Source organism: Salminus brasiliensis, chromosome 14 (genome assembly GCF_030463535.1).
Source record: "Salminus brasiliensis chromosome 14, fSalBra1.hap2, whole genome shotgun sequence".
NCBI lineage: Eukaryota > Metazoa > Chordata > Actinopteri > Characiformes > Bryconidae > Salminus > Salminus brasiliensis.
Window position 1 is genome coordinate 14,847,963 of NC_132891.1, and position 27,549 is coordinate 14,875,511.

Below are 27,549 nucleotides of genomic sequence, written 5' to 3' on the forward strand. Positions count from 1 at the left end.
TTACACATATTTTTCAGATATTCTGATCCTTTACTTGTGGAGTTTATTGACTTGTGAACCCCTTAAGGCACAGTATACTCACCTATCCAGACATGACTCCACCACTGGGGCCCATAAATACATTGTGCATTGAGGTGGTTGAACCACTGTAGAAATATCAATACTTCAATACTTCTTTTTTTGAGAACTAATTCTCACATTCTCACAGATATCAACACTGCTTTCATCAAGCCGTCAACTGACTGCATTTTTCATGAAGCGTACTGTTTCTATGATGCTGAAGGAAAGACTACCAAACAAATTGCAGAGCATATGGCATGTATATGAACCTGTATATGCATGTGCAAAAGGTGTCTGTACTGAGTACTGAGTCATTGCCTACTAGGTGTACAGCAGGCCTTAAAGTTTTCAGTGGGAAAGTGTATGTACATTGTGTGTGTGTGTGAAGAGGAGGGTGCTCTTGACCCTGGGGCTCGCAGTAAGTGGGCTACAGGAGTGGAACTAATGACGGGTCAGCTCTCTGGAGAGGTGAGCTACTCGAACGCTCTTCACGAATGGGAAACCAACAGAGCTCAGCTTAACCAGTCTACAGTTACCACAGCAACCCGCCGAAATATGTGCCTCCGAATGGCTGCATGTCTGTGGACAGAACGTCAAATTCAGCTCTCCACCAGAAAGGCTGGAGTGATGTCACTGGTAATTACCCTCTATTGCTCTAGGTGCCGCGCCGCCATCCCATTCATTTTTGATGCAGACTCACCCATCAGCTAATGTCGCGGAACAGTCTGCCGCCCAGTTGATTATTCTCCAATTTTAGCAACTCCCAAAAAAACTTTGAGAAGAGGAGAAAGGCTGGGATAGAAGGGCAAAACTCGGTCGGTCTGTATTCCACCCTGTTTGGTCCTTAGCTTTTATGTACTGATGACCAAATGATGCAGGCTAGGGTTACAACACAAAGTGGCAACCCAGTTTACATAGTTTAACCCAAATGTAGTCAATCAGCTAGGTTTGGTGTCTGAAGTTTGCTTCTACAGATCTGCACTGCAGCAATGAGGCTAATGTAGCTAACAAGTACAGGAAAGGATGTGGGAAGTGGGGGGCGCTGAGGGGGCTCTCCCAGATTTTATAACCTGTGCAGAATACAGACACTGTACAGTGGTATGCAAATATTTGGAGACCCATAGTCAAATCCCTTGCTTTATTAATCATGTAACCTAACTGCCAATAGTCAGCTATAGCAACATGCTTAGTGATGGGGGGAGAGGGAGGGCCATCCTACCAACTTAACCTCACATCTCTTGACAATAGGGCCAACACTCAGGGACCAATATTTCTCCCAACTGCACAGGAGGCCTCGGATTACTTACAGCCTGTACCCCCACACAGTCCACACAGAGGCGTAAAGATCTCTTTATGGCCAAAGCAGCTGATGTGCTGGTTAGCAGAGGCAGCAGCATCACGCTGTGAGACATTCAGACATACATTGCTCTGAAATCCACCACCTTCATCCTTACAACGCTGCATGTCAAATGCTTCCTGTTATTCAAATCAAACGCCACCCTGCAACAGAACCTGTGCTTCACAAAGTAGGAAGAGAAGAACCTTGGTTAAAAAAAAAGAAAGAACCAAACAACACAACGTCTTGTTTTCTCTTTTTTTCCCCATGGCTGTCGACACAGCCGTTTTTACTACGACAAACTTTTTTCCAACTACATTTTGATCATAGCGTATTTTTTTTTCTTCGTATGTACTTTTCTGCTTTTTTTATCCTTACAGATAAACAATGCAGTATGATCAAGACCAACTGAACATACAGACAACCCAAAAAACATTCATACCAACACACTGGCACCATTCCAATATACTGTATACATATAACAAAAAGATTATATGTATACATGAATATATTATAAGAAGAACTGTATCATGGCCACAGAGTAATAAAAAATAAATCTAATAAATAGATTAATAAATAAATCAATTACTTGTTTAAGGAAAATGGATGATTCAACTGGCTACTCTCACCATTCACAGAAGCAAAGTAATACACAACTGGTACTGTTTTCAAGTCACTATAACAATAAAGATTGAGACCAGTACAGCTCAGGGAACCCAGGGATGTCCTAGGCTGAGCTGATTGGCCAATTCCTCTAGCCTTTAACATGTCTCTTCTGCAGTCTCCCACCTATCATCATTAAATTCCTCATCTTCGCCACCAAATCATCTTGGCATTTCTCTTTTAAGAACAGTACTTAGCGCTGGCTTCGTGGCACTGATCTTTACTTAAATGTCATTCCCATTAAACTCTAACCTCATTCATGTTCCTCTTGTGCCCTATCAGAGACCCTCTCAGAACAGGCGATTGTTGCCAGGTAATGGCAGTGTCCCGTGCCCCATGCATGCACAGGTCCAACATTGTAGCACCAACCATGTTCTGGGACTCCATCTCCCAGTGTTGCCCACTTGCTTTGCTCTCAGTCCTGTCTCTACACATCAAGGGACGCGTTCCGAGACAGAGAGTCACAAGAGGAGCCCCCCTGGTAGCGGGATGTCTAACTTGCACTACACAGTAGTCTCGTACTCTGTGACCTCTTTAGGGCTGCTGAGGCTGCGGTACTGGATCCGTGGCGTCACTGGAGACGTGTTCTCTAGCACCAAGATGGTCTTCCTCAACCTGCGGTCGATGAAGTGTGCATCCCAGGCAGGGTAGTTCTTCCTGGGAAGGTCAATGCGGATCACTGGACCCTCTGTTTTGGGTGTTCGGGGGGAAGGTACTAGAGGCACACTCGGTGGCCTCACCTGAAACACGGGCAAGCAACTGTCCCGGTCCCCAATCCCAGGCTCTCTCTCCCCACCCGTAGTCCTCTGTAGAGTTCTCGGGGGACTAGTGATCACATCAGGTTGGGGCAGAGGCGTCCCAAGGTCCATGCCCCCTAAACCAATGACCCCCATCCCTTCCTCTACACAGCTCCACTGAGTCCCAAGGATAGGGCCATCTGGATGGAGCAGGCAGTAGTAGACGAACATGAAGAAGGTTCCCAGAGCGTAGCTGCACACTACCACGCACACAATAATAAGGGCATAGAAGTCTGACGTTTGCGGGCCCCGGTAGATATACCAGGCTGCCGTGAGTGCAGCATTCTCCACCAGGATTACGCAGTAGTAGACACCCAGGCGGAAGCGTGCCGGACCCTCCTTGACGTTGAACCAGCAGAAGATGTAGATGATGCCCACCACCATGTTGTAGATGATCTCCTCCCACTTGGACATGCAGAAGTCTGTCTCGCCCTGGATTATCCAGAAGGTCATGGCGCACCAGTGTGCCACAATGAAGATGCCGAAGTAGAGCTGGAAGACAGAGGCGAAGAGTGCGAAGGCGATGGTGCGTGCACCGATGGTAAACAGGTGCCAGAGCATCTGCACAATCACTGCCTTGTAGGACATGGGGAGCTTGTCGTCACGAGAGTCACGGAGAACCTTCTGGTAGGAGGCGATCATCCAGGCCAAGGAGACCAAAGAGGCAGAGGCGGAGAGACCTGCAAGAGCAAGACAGAGAGAGAGAGAGAGAAAGAGAGAGAGAGAGAGAGAGGATAAGCAACCTTTGTACATGAGATACACAATATGGACAAAAGTATTGGGACATCTGCTCATTCATTGTGTCTTCCCAAAAATCGAGGGCATTGAAAAAGAGATTTTAGATTCTAGAGCATTGTTGTGAGAATTTGATTGCATTTAGTGATAAGATCATTAGGGAGGTCAGAAAGTTGGATATTTACTACCCCACCTCACCCCCAACTCCCCAAACCCTCCATAAAAGTATTGGATGGAGCACCATCCATCATTCTAGAGAACACAGTTCCACTGCACCACAGCTCAAAGCTAAAGGGGCTTTATACCCCTCTAGCCCACACCTGACATTAGGCATAGTGCCAATATTGTCATGTTTATCTGCTCCAAAGAGTCTTGGACTATTATATTGGCAATACCTCTCTACAGGGACTGCACAAGCTGTGTGTGTGCATTAGCACATCTGTGTCAGCAATGGGTGCCAGACAAAAATGCATCTGTAGAGGCAGAATTGAAACCCTGCTGTCTTATAACAATGTTTTTTTTTATTCATAGTTTGAATCACTACATCCAAATATAGTTAATATGGGCAAACGTATAGGGACACTCTTCTTAATCATTGAATTCAGGTGTCTCATTCAGTCCTATAGGTGTATAAAATCAAGCACTTGCATTTTGCCTTTACAAAAGTGGAAGCGTTAATGAGCAACAGCAACTCCACGTAAAGTTACAGGGTAGGGGCACAGAGTGCTGAGGCTCATAGTGTATAAAAGTCTCCAACGCTCTGCTGACTCAATAACTCCAGACCTGCTGTTAGAACTGCAGAGGAGGGACCAACTCCATATTAATGCCTGTGGATTTCGAGTGAACTGTCAAAAGCTACTGGAGGTGTAATGTGTAGTCCCAATACTTTTGTCCACACTGTGTATATCAGTGTGTAGTACTTCCACATAACACGTTTATTAGGATTCTTAAAACTCACCTCAAGAGACTCGAATGACCAGTACAAACTACTGAATTACATCTCAGGGTCAAGTTAAAAAAAAAAAAAAAGTCTGCTGTACACCAACTGGTCTGAAACGCAATTGGGAGGCCACAAATTTGAGTCTGCACCCCTCACACACTACTCACTACCCAATTCTTTCTCCAACTGCCAACTCCGACTGACTCCAACTGCCGACTCGAACAGTTTAATGCACTCTCATGGAACAACTTTTTGTTTATTTCACAACATTTAAATGCAAGGATCAGCTAATAATTTTAAACTTCGACCAGAGTTTTTTTTATATATATATATATATATATGACCGCAATGACCCACTATTTGCCCAAAAGTTTGTGGACACCTGCTAATCCGGATCTTCCAAAAATGAAGGGGGATTAAAAAGGATTTGGTTCAGCAACAAGAGCCTTAGTGAGGTCAGGTACTGATGTTGGTGTGATCAGTTTGGGATCACAAGTGACAACTTCAACACAGATTCACAGATCCAAGTTCTGTGACATTTCATGACCCTTCATGACTTTAAAACACAACATACACCTGTAGTGCCATAAAAAAAGTCTATGTCACAAATGATGTGACTAATTATGTGCTGTGTAATGAAACAGGACAGTGTTTTCAAGGACTGATGATTTCCATGATATATTCGGAAAACCTTACTGTTTATCTCAATAACAAAAATGTATTACAATAACATATGGTCATATTTTCCACCTTTAGGTTGGACGGTGGTGATTCAACTGTATATCGTGACTGAATTCAGGTAACTCAACTGAACTGAGGTGAATTTAAAGTTGTTATAATGCACTGAAGAATAGTAATCAAATCAAATGACGAATGAGTTCAGAGAGAGATCCACACCCCTAATTAGAGGTTGGAAAGAGTTTCAGAACACCAAGGATGGCGCTTTCTCCACGCAAGCTCACCCTAATCAAGACGCGCTCTCTTCAGTTCATTAAATATGCTGTGAAAGAGTTGATTACCATCACAGTTGTATCACTCTAAAAGTATGATCTGTCCGGCGGCACTAAATATAAAACCTAATCAGAATCATTACGAAAAAAATACATTTGCGCATTCTCGGAGCTCCACCCCTCAACTTTTAATTAGATCTGTGATTCATTGCTAATTGGACATGTGGCTGAATTATTAATGGAAGGACGATGAATAATTCATGCATTAAATGATGACTCTCGCTGCTTGTGGTTCATGACACACGAATCTGTGAAAATGTCCTGCTCTTCGAGCGATATTTGAAGTGGTGGTTCAGAAAAGGCTCGTAACTCTTCAGAAGTGTTGCGCAACATTACAAACACACGTTAGATTGATATGCAAGGCTCTTGCTCAAGCGCAGAGGGACAGCGGGGACGCCAACATTCAGAGCGGAAAATCATGATGTGTTTGTCATGTTTGATTCTCTTGCTTTAAGGCTTAAGTTATATTTCAGAGGAGCTGTAGCACCTGCAGAGACAATACAGCATAACTGTGTTTAGTAAATGCCTGGGATAGTGCCTCCCAGGAGCTCTCTCTCTCACACACACACATATACACACACTGTTTATTGGCTTGACAGACAGATGCTTTATATTTTGTTTACAGGTACCCTGGGGTATGCAAGGGAGTGAACAGGTGAAACAGGTGTGTGTGTGTGTGTGTGTGAGTGAGAGATGGAGCGAGAAGTGAGCTCTATCTGGAGGGCTTCCATAGAGCTGATGGTATCACAGAGATCAGCTCTTTTATACAGTCTGTTCGTCTGTTTACCTGCAATTCCCTGCAGACATTCTTTGTTCTATTGCTCTTGTCCCTTGCTATCAACACACACACACACACACACATACATACATAAACACACCCTTGCTGGCTTTTCTTCGAGAGCTACTGCCACTGACTTCTCTATTCTGACTCTTTCTGTATAGCTCTATACCCTCCTCAACCAAAAAATAACATAATATTGGAGAGACTGATGGTCCCAACAACATGAGCCTGTTTCTTAGGATTTGGTCCTCACATGTCTACACACTAGCCCACAAACATACGCACTTACACCAGGGGCATATAGCGTCATAGGTCGCACCTGAGGGGGCCTAGGCCACCCACCTTGGAAGCTAAGCCTATCTATCTATTAAGATTTCTGCGTTCTCACAGCTGTTTTTATTGAATGCAAACATGTAAACACGGTATGAGCCTGCTCGACCAATCCTCCTGACTGTGGTGACAGAACTTCCTGAGACCCGGACTTTTGCTCGGGATTAGTAGAACCTGACGAGTATAAAAACTAAAAGCAGTCTTTGTACAGGAAGTATGAGGCCAAAGGGCCAAAGTTTTCAAAAGTGAAGTATCATTGTGCAGAGAAGCAGAAATGTAATGTCCCCATATGAGGACACAGGGTCTCAAGAGGTTAAGTGAGTTCAAGTTTATGAAAGAACTGCAAGAATATCACAGTTATCAGTCATATACCTTAAGGCCGTCATCCAAAAAATCAAGACCATTGTTTTTAATGGAGGTCCCGACACAGCTGAGGGCTCTGAGTGCTGTTCCATTACTCATTAAATTAAAGTCAAACGATACCACATACATTTATACATCATAACTTAATTACATCATAACATCATAACTAATAATTTACAAGAAATGCAAGAATCCCAAAATTTCAAAAGACAGTTTTCATTTGGAATAGGCTGTACAGCTAATGTACGATGAGGAGAAGCTGATGTGGGCCAACAATATCTCACCAAGTTTATAAATAAAGCAATGCATGGCATTTTCACACACAAATTTATATAAAGTAGCTCCTGTCCGTGTTTCGCACATATTTTATGATTCACAAATAGCTCCCATCCAGTGCTGTTTTGCCAAATCCACACAACCTAGCCTTTCATATACTCGAACTTAGAAAACAGTTCTGTTTCTCTCTGTTCTGAGGCCTCAAAAAGCAAATAATGGATGGAAAATTCTTGCAGAAGCTGTAAGCATTTCACATTCTACTCTGACTGTGGTTAAGGTCAGGGTAAGTGGTTGTGGTTAAGGTTAGGGTTAGGTTATGGTTAGGTTTAGCCTATGTTAAGGATAGAATTATGTTTAGGTGTAGGTTCAGGTACTTAAATTCCATTGGTCATTAAGTCACACATATACAAATTCCTGTTGAGACCAGGCTGAGTGGGGAAATACCCAGAACGTCATGCCACTAGTCATCATCTTAAACTTGAGCTTGAGGTCAGTTTGAACCTGTACAGGAGCTCGCGTATCGAATGTTCATTGGCGCTCTTACTTAGGTGCCTCACTGTACCACATCTGCTATGCTACAGCTTTTAGACACCCAGAGCTAGTGCTGGAAAAGATAGGACTTTGGTTAATTAGCTTGTACCCGACACACTGCTGTAAGCTGTCACAGTACTGTAGCTGTGTTTCTCTGAGGTTTTGGAAATGGAGGCCTTTTTTCAAACATCTTCATTAAGTCTTAGTGAAGTAGGCCAGCTGATGGTTAGCATCCTCACTACAGCAATGTCTCTCAATACTTGCTAGTTGGCACACAGATACCCAAAACAGAAAGGAACCTAGACACCTCTCTCATTGTTTTTCTCTTTCACAAAAATAGCCCATTCATGGCTGAACCCATTCTCTCTTTACCTCAGCATTCTTCCTCTCTCTCTCTCCCTCATTTGGAACTCATCCAGATTAGCAGAGCTTCTAATTAGAGTGTACAGATCGCATTAGCTGCCGTTTTCCTGAGCACGCTCTTTGCTTGGGCCTGCACTCTCTGCTCCCGCCACTCTGGTGGAAGGTGGCGCTGATCTTAATGAAATCAGCCAGCAGGACGCCACTGAGATTAGACGAAGCATAAACGAGTGAAACCAGCTGCCAACCAGGTCAAAGACAAAAAAGCATGAACACTGGTTTAGTTACCTACACGCAGATGGTGCATTTTGTTTTAGAGGAAGTGGAGGAAGCTTCAATGAATGCTCAAGGTTAGCTCAGGGATGCCTAATTTTAGCAGGTTGGTAATTCAAACAAGGGTCTTTCTCAATTTAACCAAAAATTAGGGTAAGTGGGAAGTGGTCTTGTGACCAGAAGGTCGCCTTTTCGATTCCCTGTACTGACAGGACACAAAGGAAGTGCCCTTGAAGATGGCACCCAACCTCCAACCGCTGCCTGAGTCTCAGATTCAGTTCTTGCTGCTCACACTTCCACTTCCACATTACAGAACAGACCTGTGTCACATATGACGAAAATGATTGGATTTGGGACACTTCCATCTACTGTGTGAACATAGCCTAGGTACTGACCATGCAAGGAACCCAGACTGTTGTCCTTTTTAAAAGCAATCTTTCTTCATGCATTTTGAATGTGAGATCATCTGGACCTCTGATTCACTGGCAAATTTTAGAAATAATATATGAGGTTGAAAAGGCCTGAGGACGCTCCTTGTATATCTAAGATAAAAATGACATTGTCAGTAACTGGTTAACCCCTTAACACTCCAAGGCTTATTACACACTAAGGTGTATTACTCAGTAACACCCAGGACTTCTGTACAAGCTGGTGGGGATATTCTCTGGTAATAGAGGTTTGTAATAACACTCCTGCCCGACGACAGGCCATAGGCTATTTAAGCATCTCAGATTAGTCATCATACAGAAAGAAGAAAGTGGAAGAACAGGACAGTTCTCTATAAGAAAAGGCAGACACCTTAAACACACATACACCCACCCCATCCCTATTTTCTGTAACGGTCCATTGTCCCCAAGAGTCCCTATAATGTATTAAAATTAATTAGGATGCTCCACTACTTACACAGTCCTGACACTGGCATCATGTTAAACAGTTGTTGCTAATGTTTTCTGCCTGGTTCTGAATGAATCAGCAGCATGTTCTGTTTTGATACGGAGTGATCTTGACAGAGTGCAGACTTGGGATCATATCAGGTGACTAGCTGAAAAACATTCATTTTTTCGTCTGCTTTGGGAAAGTGTTTAAGAGTGGAATTTAGAATCAGGGTGTCTGATTGGCATGCGCTGGCCCTGCTTGGAGGTCCTGACCTAAACGACTGATAGGTCAAGGTCCTCGGAAAGGAAACACATACGCTGCATTTGCAGCACATACACACAATGTAAAGGTCAGTGGGTTACAGCGGGACTGACAGGGGGAGGCACAAACACACACACATAAACAGAAGAAGCAAAGTAAGGCTAGTCATAGAAACAGTCTCTACAGATATAGATGTGGAAATGATCCACACTTTTATTGTGTGTGTGCACATGTGTCTGTGGTCAGCTCCAAAGACCCAATTCCCACTGCACTTGCCATCCAGCCCTACAGAATGGAACACACTGTTATATCATATGACAGTGCACAGTGCAGTGTACATACACTGATCTGTTTTATTCATTAGAGGTAAATCTAAACCTCACACACCTGTAACACTAACCACATTAACCATAAATCTAACACTAATACCCATAAGACCTAACCCTAACCATACTAACCCTAACCATAACAATACTAACCCTAAATGTAACCCTAATAACCTTAAACATAACACTAACCATACTCATCCTAAATATCTGACCCTAATACCCATAAGCCCTAACCTTAACCATAAGTACCTACATCTCTGACCCTAATATCCATACACCCTAACCCTAAACATACTAACCATAGAAATAACAATACTAACCCTAAATTTAACCCTAATTACCATTAACATAACACTAACCATACTAACCCTAAATCTAACCCTAATACCCATAGGCCCTAACCTTAACCATACTAACCCTAAATCTAACCCTAATACCCATAGGCCCTAACCTTAACCATACTAACCCTAATCATAACAATACTAACCCTAAATTAAACTCTAATAACCTTAAACATAACACTAACCATACTAACCCTAAAACCCATAGGCCCTAACCATAACCATACTAACCCTAACCATGACAATACTAACCCTACATTTTACCCTAATATCCATTAGCCCTAAGCCTAACCATAACAATACTAACTCTACATCTAACCCTTATACCCATACTAACCCTAACCATACTAACCCTAAACTTAACTCTAACCCTAATAGCCATAAACATAACACTAACAATACTAACCCTACATCTAACCCTAATACCCATTCTAAAACTAACCATACCCCTAACCATACTAACCCCAAACTTAACCCTAACCCTACTAACTATAAACATAACACTAACTATACGTATCTAACCCTAATACCCATAGGCCCTAACCCTAACCATAACTATACTAACCCTAAATCTAACCCTAATACACATAAGCTCTAACCATAATTCTAACCATACTAACCCTAAACATAACACTAACCATACTAACCCTAACCCTACTAACCATAAACCCTAACCCTCACAACCTAATAAGCCTTAACATTAATAACCATAAACATAACCCGAACTGTACTAACCCTAAATTTAACACTAACCATACTAACCCTAAACCTACTAACCATAAACCTAACCATAATAATACTAACCTTATATTTTACCCTTCTAACCATAAACCTTAACATTAATAACCATAAACATAACCCGAACTGTACTAACCCTAAATATAACTCTAAACCATGCTAACCCTGCCTGTACTAAATTCTAAATTTAACACTAACCATACTAACCCTAACCCTACTAACCATAAACCTTTTCCCAACCATAGTAACCTTAAACCTAACTCTAAACATGCTATTCCTGAATCTAGCCACACTAACCCCACACTAACTTTATCCCAAACCATAACCAATACCAGCCCTAAAACGAATCCTAACCCAAAACACCAGGCGGGACGTTATCTGGTATAGGGTTTTTCTGGTATGCAGTGGTCAGTACCTACCAAAAGTGTCTCAAGAAAGGACAACCAGTGAACCGGTCACATGGTTACAGCCCCCTCCACAATTATTGGCACCCCTGGTTAAGATGTGTTAAAAGTCTACAAATAAATTTCTTTTTTATAGCAGAAGCATAATCTCTCACTGTGAGATTTGTAGAAAAAAATTACCTTTAACTCAAGTCAATAAAAAAAATTCATAAAATGCAGGTTGCCATGTATAATGATATTGAGTAGTATCCCCAGTAGAAAAGCATGTGTTGAGTACACTGTAGGTGCGGTATGCAGTCGCCATGTATCAGGATGTAAAGGAATGCTGCTAACGATCATATGTGTGTGGATTCTCACCCTGCAGGCTGTCATGGATCATAATGCTGAGCTGCAGCCCCAGTTGAAAATCAAATGCATGTGAGTGTGAGTGTGTGTACACTGCAAGTAGTATGCGGTAGTATGCGGTTGCCATGGATCATAATGCTGAGAAATAGCAGCTAAGCCTTGTGTGTGTGTGTGTGTTATACTGCACTACCATTCAGCTGGTAATCAGAGAAGTAGTTGATTAGACTACTAATTTAGAAAAAATTAAGCTTTGTCCACTGGCTTGTATACATATACAGCCCAAGTGTGTGTGTGTGGGGGTGTGTGTGCATGGTCTCACCCTGCAGGGGCAGTATGTGTCTGCTGTGGATCATGATACTGAGCTGCAGCACTAGCTGGGGCGCACTTTTCAGGAAGGCCTCCAGCAGTCTCAGCATGTTGATGTCAGCTGTCTCAAACATCAGGCGCCAGTAGCAGTGGCGGTGACCCGGCTCAGTGTGCCACCGGCTCTGCACACCCAGGTACAGCGTGTGGACATACCTGCACACACATACACACACAGGGCAAGAAAGAAGGTTATTTGGGTTCAGATGCTCACAATAACTGTCAAGAATAGAGAACTGATACATATTTATTCTTTTTTTTCACATTGAAACAAATGGAAACAAGTTGACATTATGTCGATATGCAATGTGCAATGAATGCAAATGTAATTGAGATATCCATGCCCCGCCCACAAACGCCAAACATTCTCTCACTACATCTGGATCCCATTTACAACCCTGTTATTTTGCCTCAGAATGAAACATGCTTTGGGCTAGTACAAAAAATAACGGGCTCTGTTTTTATTGGCTGGTACATTCTGAGCTTTCAATCAATAATTTTTTTTTGTTTGGATGAAACATTCATTCATGCATTTTTCTGTTGAAATGAATACATATAGAAAGTGCAGACCTAAACCTGAGAAGAACCTTTTAAAGGTCTAAAAAACCTTTACTTGATGTTAAAGCCTTTTACCAATTTAAAGGTTCTTCACACTTACACATCTCTAAAACATGTATTTATTTATGTATCTATTTAATATGAAGTTCGACAAATTTTATATTTAATATGATTACAGTTTGGCAGTATCCACTTTTTTCATACCATCATACTGCCTGAAAGTATTACCATGGTAGACAGTATTACCGTGGATGGGAAGTAGCCTCGGTGGTTCTACGTTTATGTGGCTTCTGTACAATCTCATCCTACGTTACATCACAAACCTTTAAATTACACAGTTCAGTTTGCTCAAAGGGTGACAAACTAAATTAACAAGCATAATTTTGAACCAATCATTCAATAAATGTTAAACTGTAGGTCTGAAAATGCTCTGAATCAGGAGAGAGAAGCTGGTTAGCATTAGCTCACCACAGAACAAATTCAAGTCTGGCTGACTGAAACACCAGTTTAGACGGGAATGACTGAGACTGAGCGACTGCTGTTGAAAGGACAGCTTTCCCCCCCCTGTTGTTTTAGATCTGCAGTCTTCGCTTAGCTAGCTTACAGATCCACCAAGTATTAGCTATCTAGGCTTAGAGACATTAGATACCAGGCTAAACACTGCAGCACAGGCCGTGTTCCAGCTAACTGGGGCTCAAATCACACACCTTCAGAGGATAAAGCCTTGTATCTGAGAGCACAACGTTGAGTACATAGTCTTAGGAGTGTTCTCGATTGTTTTCAGACACATTTACTAGACCGTTTCATCCAGATTTGCTTGCTTTCCCTTTTAAAAGAACTCGGCATGTCTCTAAACTCGCAAGTACGGTGGGCTTGGCTTTTTACCACATGACATCAATAATCAGTGATCTCCCACAGAGCTCGCACCCTGTGGCTCTCTTAAATGCATATGGGGAATGATCTTCTATGGCCATGTACTAGATATACACAGAGGTTTCACACATCAGACATGCCAGAAGGTACAGCAGCAAATCCTTTCTACACTGCAGACTTCTAAGGGTTAAAGTGAGCAGGAAGCTGAATAGACGTGACAGCAGTGCAGCGACTCTTAACCTGTCAGCAGCGTTTAGAGAGCGAGATGAGAAGATGACAATCTGATCTCTTTCATTCACACATGCATACACACACTTACACACACACACACATGCACATGATAGTCCTGTAGCTCAGCCCCACAGAATGTGTTGTGGAGGAGTAGAGTCTGTCTGTGTCTCTCTCTCTCTCTCTCTCTCTCTCTGTCTCTGTCGCTCTCTCTTTCTAGTCTAATGTTGTTGAACCAGCTTCAGGGAGGGTGCATTATCTAAAAGGCTGCAGAAAAGGCACTGTGCCATCCTCTCAGCTGATAGGCTGCAGCGAAAGGAACTCTGGGCCATGCCTAGCGCCTGATAGGCCTGCTGGAGAAGATTCAGTTTCATGCTACTCTCTGATAGGCTAAAGAGTTTAGGGGAAACTGGGCTTGCATGGTACTCTGGGAGATTTTAAAGTGATCCTTTGCCAGGCAGTGCTAGTTGATTCTACTGCATGTGTGTGTGTGTGTATGTGTGTATGTGTGTCAGCTCACATAACAGGCCTCTAAGTGCATTGTCTAACGCCTCAGAACAAGAACATTTCACATTAAAACAGCCAAAACACTGAGCTGAAGTGTGTGTGTGTGTGTGTGTGTGTGTGTGTGTGTGTGTGTGTGCTGAGTTGTTCACAGGCCTGCGTGGTAGGATGGGCATTGAGCCAGCAACTCTCTCTCCATCCTGGATGAAAAGACTGCATTAATCATGAGGTCTCCCCTGCTCGCAGGGCATAAGTGGTTTGAAGTAGTAAATCGGCAGAAATGCGAACAAACAGACAGAGACATGATCTAGTTTCTCCAGGCCTGTGTCTCAATGACACCCACTTTTAGAGCCAGTCAGCGTCTAGAGTGACCAGTGAGTCATAACAGTGGTGCTGAAATCCAACCACGGAAAAAACTGAAACTGCTTTTAATAGGTGGAGAAAGGCATCACCATCATTGCCACCATTGCCAAAACCAAAAACCTTACTCTGGATGTGCACCAACCAGCCACAACATTAGCACCACTGATATGACTGACTGACAATTCACTGACATGAACTGAATAACCCTGATTATCTCCTTAGAATAGGCAGGCTAGCATTAGTCAGCAAGGGACAAGGGACTGTGTTGAAGCTAATATTTGAATGTTGTGGATGCAGGACAAATGGAAAAGCGTAATTATCTGAGTTACTTTGTCAAGGGTCAGACAGTGATAATTAGATGACTAGGTCAAAGCATCTCAAAAACAGCAGGTCTTGTGAGGTGTTCCCAGGTTGCAGTGGTTAGTATCTACCAAAAGAAAACTTATTCATGCTAATGGTAAATGAAAAAATAGTCCATCTAGCCCATCCCACAGGTACTTTTTGGGTGTTAAGATTGTCATGTAAAAGTTAGGGTTTGGAATTGGTCTGTTTTACAGTGTTGGTTTACTTCCATGTACCAGGCTTTTAAACTATTCAACAAAGCAAAGGTGCAAAATATACGTTCATGCCAAAAGTCATGGGACAGGAACTAGTATTGTGTAGGACTTTAGCCTGGCAAAGTGCAGTAACTCGATGTGGCATTAATTCCACAAGTGGATGGACGATGTCTGGAGAAATGTTGAGCCATCTGGACAACCACCCACAGCTTTGTGGTATTTGTAGGTGCAAGATCTTGAATGCGAATGGACCTCTCCACCACTTCACAGAAATGCTTGATTGGGCTTATGTTGGGAGAACATGCAGGCCACACTATTCATCTGAACTCCTTAAACCACATCTGGACAACTTGGGTCTGATGTATTATACTGCTGGAATATCCCATCATTGTGGGGCTACATACAGTCCTTGAAGGGCTGCAAATGGTCAACAAGCAGTGAAACGTGAGCACCGGTTGTGTTTTGACGTACCAGTGGATCCAACTCATACTATGAGAATACACCCCACAGCAGTATGAAACTACCACCAGCCTACACAGTGCCTTGTTGACTATTAGGCTCCATGGCCCCCAGTTCTCTAGGGTCCAGTTAGCAACCTTATAAGCCCAGGTGAGGAACTGTGTCCGTTGTCGTGGTGTTAACAGAGGCACTCTGGTGGATCTTCAGCTCTCATATACAATGGAATCTAAAGAACGCTGCACTGACCTGTGTCGCTCAGGGTTTTATTGTCAACACTTGTCAACAGCAGCTGCACTGAGCTGTCTGATACTCGTCGATCTGAGGCCATACAGGTGGATTCTGTAGGACTGCACAGAAAGGGTATGAAAATTAATACAGGTAATAAAACCAGTTAATTACTTTTTCTGTAAGTAATTCTGGACCATTTCTATTGCTCCATTCATCATGAAATGTTCCCATTCCTGTCAGCAATAATATTAATATAGATCTGAAAAATGTCCAGTGAGTTGTTCTTTAGAAAACTACATTTTAAGAGTTCTTGACCTGTCTGGACCAGCTAGTAGATCCTAGACATTAACAACAAATAAACAAACAAACAAACAAACAAACAAACAGATCAGACATGGCCTGACTGGCGCCTCTATTCCGCAGTCCATGAGCTGTAGCATAATGTGAGAAGCCGACAAGCATTGTTAGAGAACTTTAATTAGACATTATTGATTCTTCCATAACAAATCCTGATTATTATTCAGACAGCAGCCTAAGAGGGTACATGCAGACTGGCTTGTCGAGGAAAAACTGTGTTTGTTTTGTTCGTATGTGTGTGTGTCTGTGTTTGCCATGTGCACTAATTGTGACCTCTGTCCCCACTGGGTAATATGGAGAGCGTTTCAGGCTGAGTCACTATCATTTCCCTCTCACGCTGAGCAGTTCCCAAAACAAACAAACAAACAAACAAACAAACAAACCAAACTCTTATTATCATCCACTTTTGCTGTGCATTCTTTTAATGTACCATGCGAGACATGCTGTATTCAGCAGATTGCTGACTGGGAACTGGCTTCTTCTGCAAACACCAGCAGGCTTATTAGAGCCACCAAGGACTTACCCAGAAACACCCCTTCAGGCAAATCACTAGAATTTGTAAACTCATTGAAGTCACAGTTATCGCCAGTGATCACAAAAGCGTGGTGTAACTCCATAATAACTCCTTCTCATTCATACCTCATTAAAACGTGCAGAGAACCTCTGTCGGAACTGTGACTTGTAAGCTTTCAAGCCATTAGCATGTTTGTGTTTATGACTAGAGGAGGAGATATTTTGTTTAGATTAGATTAGGAATTGGATGAAAAACTATTGGTGTGCATTTTTGCATTTGACAGCCAAGAACCTGCATAGCCACTACCAGCTGTATACCCTGTATATCCACTACTAGCTGTATACCCTGTATACGTACTACTAGCTGCATACCCAGCATATGCACTACTAATTGTAATTAATTGTACCTGGGATGCCCACTACTAGCTGTATGCTCAGTATACACACTACCAGATATATACCCTGTATAGTCACTACTAGCTATATACCATGTAAGTCCACTACTATCGGTATAGTCAGTGTACCCAATACTAGTTGTATATCCTTTATACCCACTACTAGCTGCATACCCAGTATACCCACTACTAATTGTATAGCTGGTATACTTTTTACTAGTTGTACCCGGTGTGCTTATTACAAGCTGTATACCCTGAATACCCACAACTAGCTGTATGCCCAGTATACACACAACTAGCTGCATACGTACTATGTAATTAAATATGTAGTACCTTTGGATAGTGACGCAAAAAAAAAAGAAAAAAAAAGAAGCAGGACCAATAAATAAAGGACCAATAGATAAAGGACCAATATCCTACACTTGTCTTGTTTTTTTATTTAGAATTGATTAACATGACCATTTCCCAACCTCTGTTAGTCCCTTTAAATGAAACTGGCTGCTTCTTGTCACTGTTCCCTTAAACCTGACATATGAATATGGTCTGTATTCTGACTGGCTGATCAGTCCAGGCAGAAATGTTTAAAATAAACTGTCAAGTTCTGATTGAAATCTTCAGGCGTGGAAAAGATAAACTATGGCAACGTTTTTTCAGATGTCTAGATCCTGTGGAAGGCTGCAAAGACACATTTGCTTCCTGACAACCAGGAAGGGCGCAAATTGTTTTTCTCCCTCCACTTTTCTGCTAGAATGGCTGCGTTACAGACTACCCGGAATAACAACACTCATCACTTCCACGTGAATCGGTGGGGAACCTGACGAATTCAAACTGGACTAATTTTTGCAGCTTCGTTTCCATGCATGAACTGTTGGAATATAAAAGTGAACAGAGGATTTAGAAAATTAGCATTTTTCATCAAAAGTAACAGATTCAAAGTTATGCTCCACTGACCTGTATTAGGGAGAACAGTGCTGCTATCGCTGCTACTGTGGGTTTGTAACTCTGGTGAAGCGGACAGGGAAACGCTAGTAACAAGAGCGCAGCGCTGCATAACCTGAGTAATAGTCATAGAAAATTGTGTAATATTATTGTATCGTGTCAGTCCATGTGATTCTTTTACCTTCAGTGATGGTTCTGTACCTCTCAGCTTAACACCACTACATGCCAGTGAGCTACCACACATGTAGGAGACTGTGGTTTGATTCCCAGTCTGGGTGACTATGCAGTGCAACACCAATAAGAGTCCTTTGGCAAAACTCCTAACACTACATTAACCCACCAAAGATTTCCGACTACTGCAACTCTCTTCTGGCTGGTCTCCCTCTGCGCGCCATCAGGCCCCTGCAACTTATTCAGAACACAGTGGCACGGGTCATCTTCAACGTTTCTAAATTCAGCCATGTCACTCCACTGCTGCGTTCTCTTAACTGGCTTCCTGTAGCTGCTTCCCGCATCAGATTCAAAACCCTGACGCTGGCCTACAAAGCCAAGAACGGACCAAGTACGGCTCGGCTAGCAAAGTACTTTTGTAAGTCGCTCTGAATAAGAGTGTCTGCTAAATGCCTTAAATGTAAATGTATTTTCCACTTTGGATCCACAGGCTTGGATCCAAAAGACACCTCTAAGCTTGGATGCTACTAAATACAAAAGTCACTATGGAGACCTTACTGTAGATGCTGGATTCGTTTGTTTTGTGGATGTAATTTACAGTGAAGTGAAAACAGTTTCGCTCAGTGCTGGGCTTCTTCTGCCCAGCATGGCGCTTCTGTCCAGCCTGGGGCTTCGTCTGTGAAGCTGCAGCTGGTCGCTACTGGGGAATTCCCAGGTGTTTAACGTCAGAGTCTTATTAGGCAAATGTTTTTTATGAATCACTGCGAAAAGGATTTGACAAGCACTTCCATATGTCCCTCATAGCTCTGATGGTGGCATGCTTGAGGTCCAAAGATATCCCTCTCTGTTAGGAAAGCAGCCTGGAGAAGCTGACCTACTTTGACGATGCGAGACTGTCAAAGGCGGAGGCGATGAGGAGGGAGATAGTGAAGCACTGCCAGGGTAATGTGCTTGGGCCTGAGCAACAATTACACATTGTTCTCTTAAACAATAAAACCAATTAGCCAAGCAGAAACATGCTAAAATATGCATTAGTGCTAAAAACTCATCATTTTTCACAGTGAGTGAAGATCAGTAAGGCCTTCTCATCTGTGTGGAACATTTACTTTTGGTGGCCCACGAAGCAAGACCACGTCAAATACACTACATAGCATTTTCATCTTCAGATAAGAAGACAGGTGGGTCTTTGTAAGGATATTTGAGAATGTTGTCAGGTAAGCTCTTGAGTTTCAGGACTGCATTAGATCCAAAGAATCTAGACTCTCAACCCTTAAGGGCCTGCATGTAGGCTCTTAATTTAGTTCTTTACTCTCATAAATTACACAACCTACATGGTTCATAGGTACTGAATTCACAACTATGTATGGATTATATTCCTTTTTTAAATGAATATTCACCATTACTCCTGCATTTTAAATAAGATGGTTCAATGGACTAGATTTACTATTGTTTCACTGTATATTTTATGATAAAATTGTTTATTAATCAAATTCAAATCCCTCTTCAATCCACATACACCAGTGTGGTATTGTGGCATGGCTTTTGACACTTTTTCAGTGTATGCTGTATACCATGAGGGACATAGGAGGGTTGGCAAGTGCACAGGTAGACTGAACCACAGTGAAACGAACTGAGCTATAGTGCCTACAAGGTTTACCAGCAAGTTACCAACACAGTGGACAGTAAGTTTGCATGTGGTGACCATATGTCCTCTTTTTTCTCTTTTATCCTATTTTTGGGAAGTAAAGAAATTGCCTGGGTGTACCACAATTTCATAGCTGTGTAAAATGCTGTCTCTTTGCCATAAGATGTATATATGTACCTGCATCTCAATGCAACATTTGGTTAAACTATCTTCCAGAGGGAGAGAGAGAGAGAGCAGGAGATTGTTTAACAAGAGCAGCACATGGCACTTGACCACATGTATGGTTTTAATTTATTGGCACCCCCGTTAAGATCTGGTCACTTCATGCATCTTGAGTATCAGGATTATATCTGGATAAAGACAAGCCACGTAAAAAGTGTAAATGCACCCAAAGCGAATTTCACTGAGACTCATTTGAGCCACATCCTATAGCGGTGTAAATGCATCTGTCTCTCCACAACACATTTAACCACCAGTAATAATTGCTGCACAACAAGCTAATTTGCATATTCCATCCCACACAGAGTTCAGAGTTCAGTTCTGACTAACTGGAGACTCAATAGTACTCTTCCCTCTCTCCCGACACTGGGAGGGTGAGGACTGCCTCCTCCTGCATGTCACCATCTCTTGGACGAAAACACGCTTGGAGGAAAGCACCAGGTAGCCAGCTCTGATGCATCAGCTAGCAGACTCCCATGCCGTCCAGCATCATACTGAAGTTATGTTGGGAGAGAGAGAGAGAGCTTCTACCCACCCAGAGAGAGGAATACCAGTTGTGCTCTCTTGGGCTCCGGCTGCTGATGGCAGACAGCATGACCTGATATTTGAAAACCAGAGACACATTTGACTACCAAATGTAAATGCATGTGGCTAAAATCAGGATACGGTCCAGATACACGTGTAAACAGGGGCTGACGTGGTTTCAAATCAATGCTCAAATTAATGTCACACGCACAGTTATAGCCTGACTGACACATCAGGAAGACTGAACAGCGTCTAGTGAAAGTTTTCTTATGTTTTTTGTTTTGGCATGACAATAAAATGTGGAAAGTAGAGAAAGTAAAACTACATTTTCATTGGTCTTGGTTAATAAACTCACACACACATTGCCATGGTCCTACATTGCCTACTTGAAGCACTCCGGCCACAACATCTCAACCACGGCGGATGTGTCACCGGTGTGTCCCCAGAGTTCTCTTTTTTGAAAACTAAAATATGATAACCATACTTTACATGAAGCCAGCTTCATAAATCTCAACAGTAATGGCCTTGCGCCATGCAAAATGTGCTCCACTGCATTAATATCCTATTCATAAAGTTACGGTGGTCACAGTAATTCTATATGTGATTTCAGTAATATCCGATAAAATGCAGCATATTAATGAGCTCATGCATATTAATGACCACTGCCCAGTGCCCGTCTGAGTGTCCTGAAGGACTGTAAATCGCAGAATCAAAGCCACAGGTTCTAATAAAAAAAGCGAAAACAGTGTTTGGTAAAATCCAGCAACCAATAGCAGAAAAAGACTGATGTTGAGTAAACAGACTATATTAATGGTATCAAATGCAACTTCTATCCATAGTCAAAAAAAAAACAAGACAAAAACATGAAACAGAGCACACACAGATTTAGTTTTTAACACAAACATGAAGGCACTATCTTTGTGGCTTTAATTATCTTAAATCATGACAGAGCAGCAGAATTATCTCTCCTCTATCTAGATCTCTTTTTTCTGTACTGCCAGTTCCCAGGAAAGCGATAAAACCCCCCGTTAAACTGCTGTTAATCCTTGTTTGTGAATCAGCAGATGTCTTACCATGATGCTGTTTCCTCCTAACGTCACGGTACATCTGCCAGTGTGTTTTAGGAATCTGGCCCGTAGTGTTTTAAAGGCCCATCAGTGCTGCTGTGCCTGATAGACTTGTACCAGTGCATCCGACATGCCACTACTACTATCTTGGTGTCACTGCTAAGATTAGACCAATAGCCGAATAATGTCTGTTGAGCGGAGGCCCTACAGGGGTCCTTTCCCACTGACTGAATTGGGGGGGGGGGGGGGGGGGGGGTACTGGAGGACTGATCAGCATAAGAGCTGCAGTCAATAACTGTAAATCTACAGCAGCCGTCAAACTGTACTAAATTCAGAGGGCATGATGGATTCAAGTAAAACTGTATGTTGAACTTTTTACTTTGTAGTGAATTATTTCTTGTCTTGTGTTGTGATTGGTTGGCTTTGTGTTATTTAGTATAATCATTAAGTATAAGCTGTTTTCCTAGCATTTTATCACTCCTCACAAAGCTTTTCACAGCAGTTGCCAGTGACAACTTGTGGAAATCTAGGCCTGTTTTTACACTAGTCGTCCAATTTTGCTCTGAACACGAAAACCAGCAATAGACTGGCTACTCTTTGAGAGTAGCACTTCTCTCCAGTTAAGCTTCAGTCGCATGAAATCATTTCCGCTCCAAACAACTATAGCTGAAGCAATCTGACATTGTACAGTGTTACAGCACTTAAAGCAGCTGTGCATTTCCCAAGTAACAGATCCAAACAGAAGTGGATTCAAAGCACTGTCTTTTGTGTGTGTGTGTGTGTGTGTGTGCTGTGGAGAGTAGGATAAGGCTTCGCTACATTTCCTGGGCAGCCTTCCACAGCCTTTCCAGGTGAGGTGTAACAGTGTGATTTATCTGGTGCTCGCTGTGTGGAACTTATTTACTCTTACAGTGTGAGCTTCAGGTAGGATAAACATGGCTAATGAAAATGAGCCAAAACTGGCCTGAAAAAAATCATGATCAGTGCATCCATAGTTATTAACCAATCCCATTACTTACAGCAGTACATTACTAACCTTTTATTTAAGGTCAAAAAGGTTAAAATAATCGCCAAAGATTGGCTGCAGTTGTATAGTTTAAATAACATCTTCCACTGGATAGCAGTTGCAATTAAAATGATTCAACCCTGGGCTCAGAGTGGTCCACTAGATCAAGGCTCTGCCACTGTGAGCCAAGGATCACTGGTTCAACTCCTGAGTGATGCTGCCTGCCATCAGCAGCCAAAGTTTGAGAGAGCACAACTGGCCCTGCTCTCAACAGATGAGTAGATGGCTCGCTCTCTTGCCACATGAATTCAGAGGGATGCCGGCCGGCACGGGCATTTGCCAGCTAATGCATCAGAGCTGGGTACCTGATACTTTGGTTGCCCAGTGACATTGAATCTGCGACAATTCAAAAGGTGTAGACATCCTGAACTAGCAAGTCAGCCTTATCTTTGAGTTCCTGGACCCCTGGTGTTTGCTAACCAGCCACACAACCTGCACCACCTTCTGCCCACCAGTCTAGAACCCATTCAACCTCAGTTCCGCAGGTTCTGGAACCAGAGCTCTAGTCATTAAGAAGATTAATGCTAACACTGAGCATGAATAAGGACAGGGGGCAGGCCCACCTAGAACTCTCTCTCTGTCTCTCTTTCTCTCTCTCTCTCATGCCACACACACACACCCCACACACTATACCCAAGATACTTGATTGCATTTGAGGCAGGGCCTGCTCGCTGAGCACTACTCTGGCTCTGGCTGGAATGCGCTGTGTAAGGGGGAAGCTCATTAACTTGTCCAAATACGGCTAATTATTCAAAATGCGCTGCTCCAACAGCCAGAGAGGACACAGCTGGGCCGGCTGGTGCAGGTGAAACAGCTGTCTATCTGCTTAGCTGTCTTTCTTTCATTCATTCATTCATTCACTTTACTTACTCACTCAGTTTGAACAGTTCTCCTAATTTAATGAGCAATAAAGCAAGTAATAAAGAAAGAACATCTTGTAATCAACAGTTCTGTGGACAGAAACGTCTTGTTGATGAGGTAAGTCAATGTGCAGACTGGCTGGAGCTGACAGAAATGCTACCATAACGCAGATAATTGAACTTTTACAAGGGTGGGGTGTTCCATTTCTGTCAGTCATGAACAGAAAGCTGAGGCTGCAGTGGGCACAGGTTCACCAAAAACCTGACAGTTGAAGACTGGACAAATGCAGCCCGATGTGAATCTGGATTTCTGTGAGGCACCAATAGCATGAATTAACCCAACCTGCCATGTGTCAACAATCCAGGCTGGTGGAGGTGATGTATACCAGTCATCCGTAGAATGTTAATGACTATTGGAGTATTGTTGCTGACCATGTGCATCCCTTCATGACCACATGGTTTCATTAAAATCCCAATATGATCAGTGCTCATCAGGGACCTTTGCAGTCACTGGACTTGTATCCAAAGCAAAACATTTGGAATATGGCAAATAAAAGTGCTTCTGAAAATCTGCAGCGTATATTAACCAGGGTTATGCAGTGGCGGAATAAATGTAAAGGTGTTATATAGTCATTATATGAAAATAAAATAAAAAAACAATGACTGTAATCTGCTTAGGGCTGCACAATATATTGTTTCAGCATCGACATCGTGATGTGTGAATGCGTAATAGTCCCATCGCAGGATGTGCAATGTAACGTAAGGCATATTAAACACACCATGCTACAACTGTTCTCATTTTCCATTACAGATCTACCATTTTCTTATATACACAGAGTGCATTAATAATATCCTGACATGCTGGGTCACTGATGTTTGGACAAATCTAGTGAAAAGTCCTTTTAAAATATTGCAATATATGCATTTTAAAACTAAGATGACTACTAGCAAGGATTACATTACAGGGATGTCAAACATAAGGCCCGATAAAAATTCTAATCCGGACCAATAAGTAAATTCAGAATCCATGTTCTCAACAGCAACTATGAGTTAATAGAAATCAACCCTCCCAAGATCAGACTGAGACTGACCTACAGTCACGAATAGGGAGACAGTCAGACTCTACAACATAGCCAGTCAGAATCTCTATTTTAGCTGTGGGCGGGACAACAAAGAGTCAAAGTCAGAGACAGAACTAATCAGAATCTCCATTTCAGGGAAACGGTGGGACTTCTCCCAAATAGTAAAGCCAGTGTGAGCTCCGATTCAGCGACAGAACTGTCCCAGCTTAGGAATCCGGTAAATGGTTTTACTGTGAGTCATAAACTAATATTAATACACAGTTTATGTTCCAGCATGTGGAAGTTCCTAATGTCCATCGGCACTATGGTACTACTATGGTACAACAAGACCTCATGGTCTACAGAAATGTTAGATAGCACAGTTAAAGCTTTAAATAAACCTGCAGGGCTGTAAAAAACACTGAACACGGGCACTGTTCGTAAATAGGTTAATTGGGACATGCTATATCTATACAGCTCTGACAGAGGCTCTGTGTAGAGCTGACAATTCATACGTTAGGTTTTTCATTTCAATTTGAATATACAGCTTTAAAAGGACAAGTAATCAGATTATGGTACTTTAATATAGTAATCCTTTGCATTACATTACAATTATATTTTTAACCATGACATTAACACTGTGTGTGTGTATAAATCTGACTGTATTGAAACACTTATTATTGATATTTACAGTGTCCTAGACAATCCTACATCTCTTGTTCTCTTTTTTTTAAACAAAAGTACAAGAAAGAAAATCATGCCATTAGTAGCAAACAAAGCACTTAGCCTTGGCACCAGGCCATAAATGCTAAGTCTAGTTACTCAGGAGGCCTTTTAAAAGGCTTCAAAAGAAGCAGGGTGTGCTTCTTAGGGGGGGCAGGTTAAAGGGGCCCCAGGAAAGCTAAATCCATGCTTTAATTAGGTTTATCTGGCTCTTGTGGGCACACAGTATACCTCTACAGTGTTCGCCCCATTAATACTGTTCCAATAGCTTGTAAATAACTGGCATGTTCTGCCCTAATATTTCTCCCCTGTGTAATCTGGGAGGTAAGCATTACCCTCACCAATCACAAGGCTGGTGTGGTTTGTTCCTCCCACACAACTTTAATAAAACTATAAAAACATCCTCACCGTTTCTTTCTGTTCAGTTCATGGCACTTAGCAAGCTAAAGATAAGTAGCAGGCTAAAGCTAATCCACTACCAATCCAGTATAACCAACAGCTAGCAAGCTTGAACATCAGTCTGTCCGCTGTTCGTTTGTTCATTTGTTCATTCACTTTGCTGTTCGTCCATTCGTTCTATCATCTCATTGCCTGTTTGTCCAACTAGCCACTGACTTGCATTCCGTCACTGGCCTGCCAAAACCTTGTATCTCTTTTTTTCCCCATTTTTATTTTTATTATTTGAATCTGGCTGTTGTTAAAATTGAATGACAAAAGGACTAATGGAAATGCTCCAAATGACTTGAAACAAAATGTTTTCACATTGACTTCCATTCCAAATGTATTTTCTCTTCTCTTGTAAAGTTAATATTTTGGAGATACAAGGCTTTTTTGCGTGACAACAATGATATGCAGTTTCCCTTATTTCTCTCCCAGGTCGTGCTGTTATAAGACAAGACAACACAACCATATTAAGCATTTTGTGTTGGACACAGATGGAGTTTGGCCTACGCACTACGCACTAGTGATCAAACACACACAGTGTCAGTGAGTACACATGCCCGGAGGGGTGAGCATCCATTGCTGCTGCGCCTGGGGAGCAGAGAAGGTGAAGGGCCTTGCTCACGGGCCCAGCAGTTGCAGCTTGCACCCACAACCCTGTCATCAATAGCCTGGAGCTCTCACCACTGATCCACCAATGTCATTGTATTGTGTTCTGATAAGATTCAATGGAAAAGCATTTGCCGAATCCATAATACAAATCCAAAGTGTTTTCTTTTCTGTGCTTGACAGTAGCTGCGAAGCGTGACAAAATACAGAAGGTTCAAGGTACCATCTGTCTTGTAAACAGACATAAGGTGTTTGGTACAGATTAGTAGACATTTCCTGAGCTGTTATGTTTGTCAGTGTAATCTGTCTTCTCGCTTTTATGATGTAAAACATGCTTATAGAAGTAGCCACTTGGCTCTTGCATAAAAACGTAGCCATTTTGGTCATTACATCTACTCTTTTCCCTCATATACCTGATCTCTCAGAAGCCGTTGCTGTAATTATTTTGATATACAATGAACATGGCCGGTGCAACGATTAAGGCTGAAGACTCAGCAGTGTTATGAACTGCTGCTGTGGAAAACACAACCCACTGACAGTGTTTAGATGGTTATTGCACTGTATCATTGCTTTACTTTAAAAGAACAATAATAAGTGATTACCGATCCAGAGGGTGCTCTATTGGAAACAACAAGCAATAAGTGTTGTGGTAGGTGTCCACGCCATCATGAGCGCTGTGCTTGATCAATGCTCAGCCAACACAAGTTCCCCTTATGTGTGTGTTATGTAGCCATGGAAAACATATCACTGGATAGAAACTGAAGATTTAGCATACCGGTCCTTCGTGAGATAGCATTTTCACAATGGCTTGCTACATGAGCTTGTAGCACCATCTTGAGGGTCAGTTCTGAGTCATTCTGTACTGTCATGCTTGTATCATGATACACTATATGTCCAAATGTTTGTGGACACCACTTCTCAATAAATGCATTCAGCTACTTTGAGTTGCAGCCATTGCAGCTCAACTCAACTCTAGGCTCAGGCTAGAGGGGTATAATGCTATTTGTTGGGGATGACATGGGGTGGTGATCATCCAACATCCTGAGCTCTCTAATTTTCTTGTTGGTGAATGCATT

The 27,549-nt window shown here is 42.3% G+C and overlaps 1 protein-coding gene across 1 annotated transcript in view; it reads right to left on the minus strand.

Annotated features, from left to right (window-relative positions):
* Positions 1-1,661: 1,661 nt before the first annotated feature.
* Positions 1,662-27,549, minus strand: part of xkr7b (XK, Kell blood group complex subunit-related family, member 7b) — an 85,669-nt gene continuing 59,781 nt past the window's right edge. The window contains exons 2-3 of the mRNA XM_072696974.1: positions 12,069-12,268; positions 1,662-3,536 (exon numbers count right to left, since the gene is read on the minus strand). Coding sequence (XP_072553075.1) covers positions 2,563-3,536; positions 12,069-12,268 — 1,174 coding nt within the window. The 3' untranslated portion in view covers positions 1,662-2,562. The remainder of the gene's footprint in view (positions 3,537-12,068; positions 12,269-27,549) is intronic.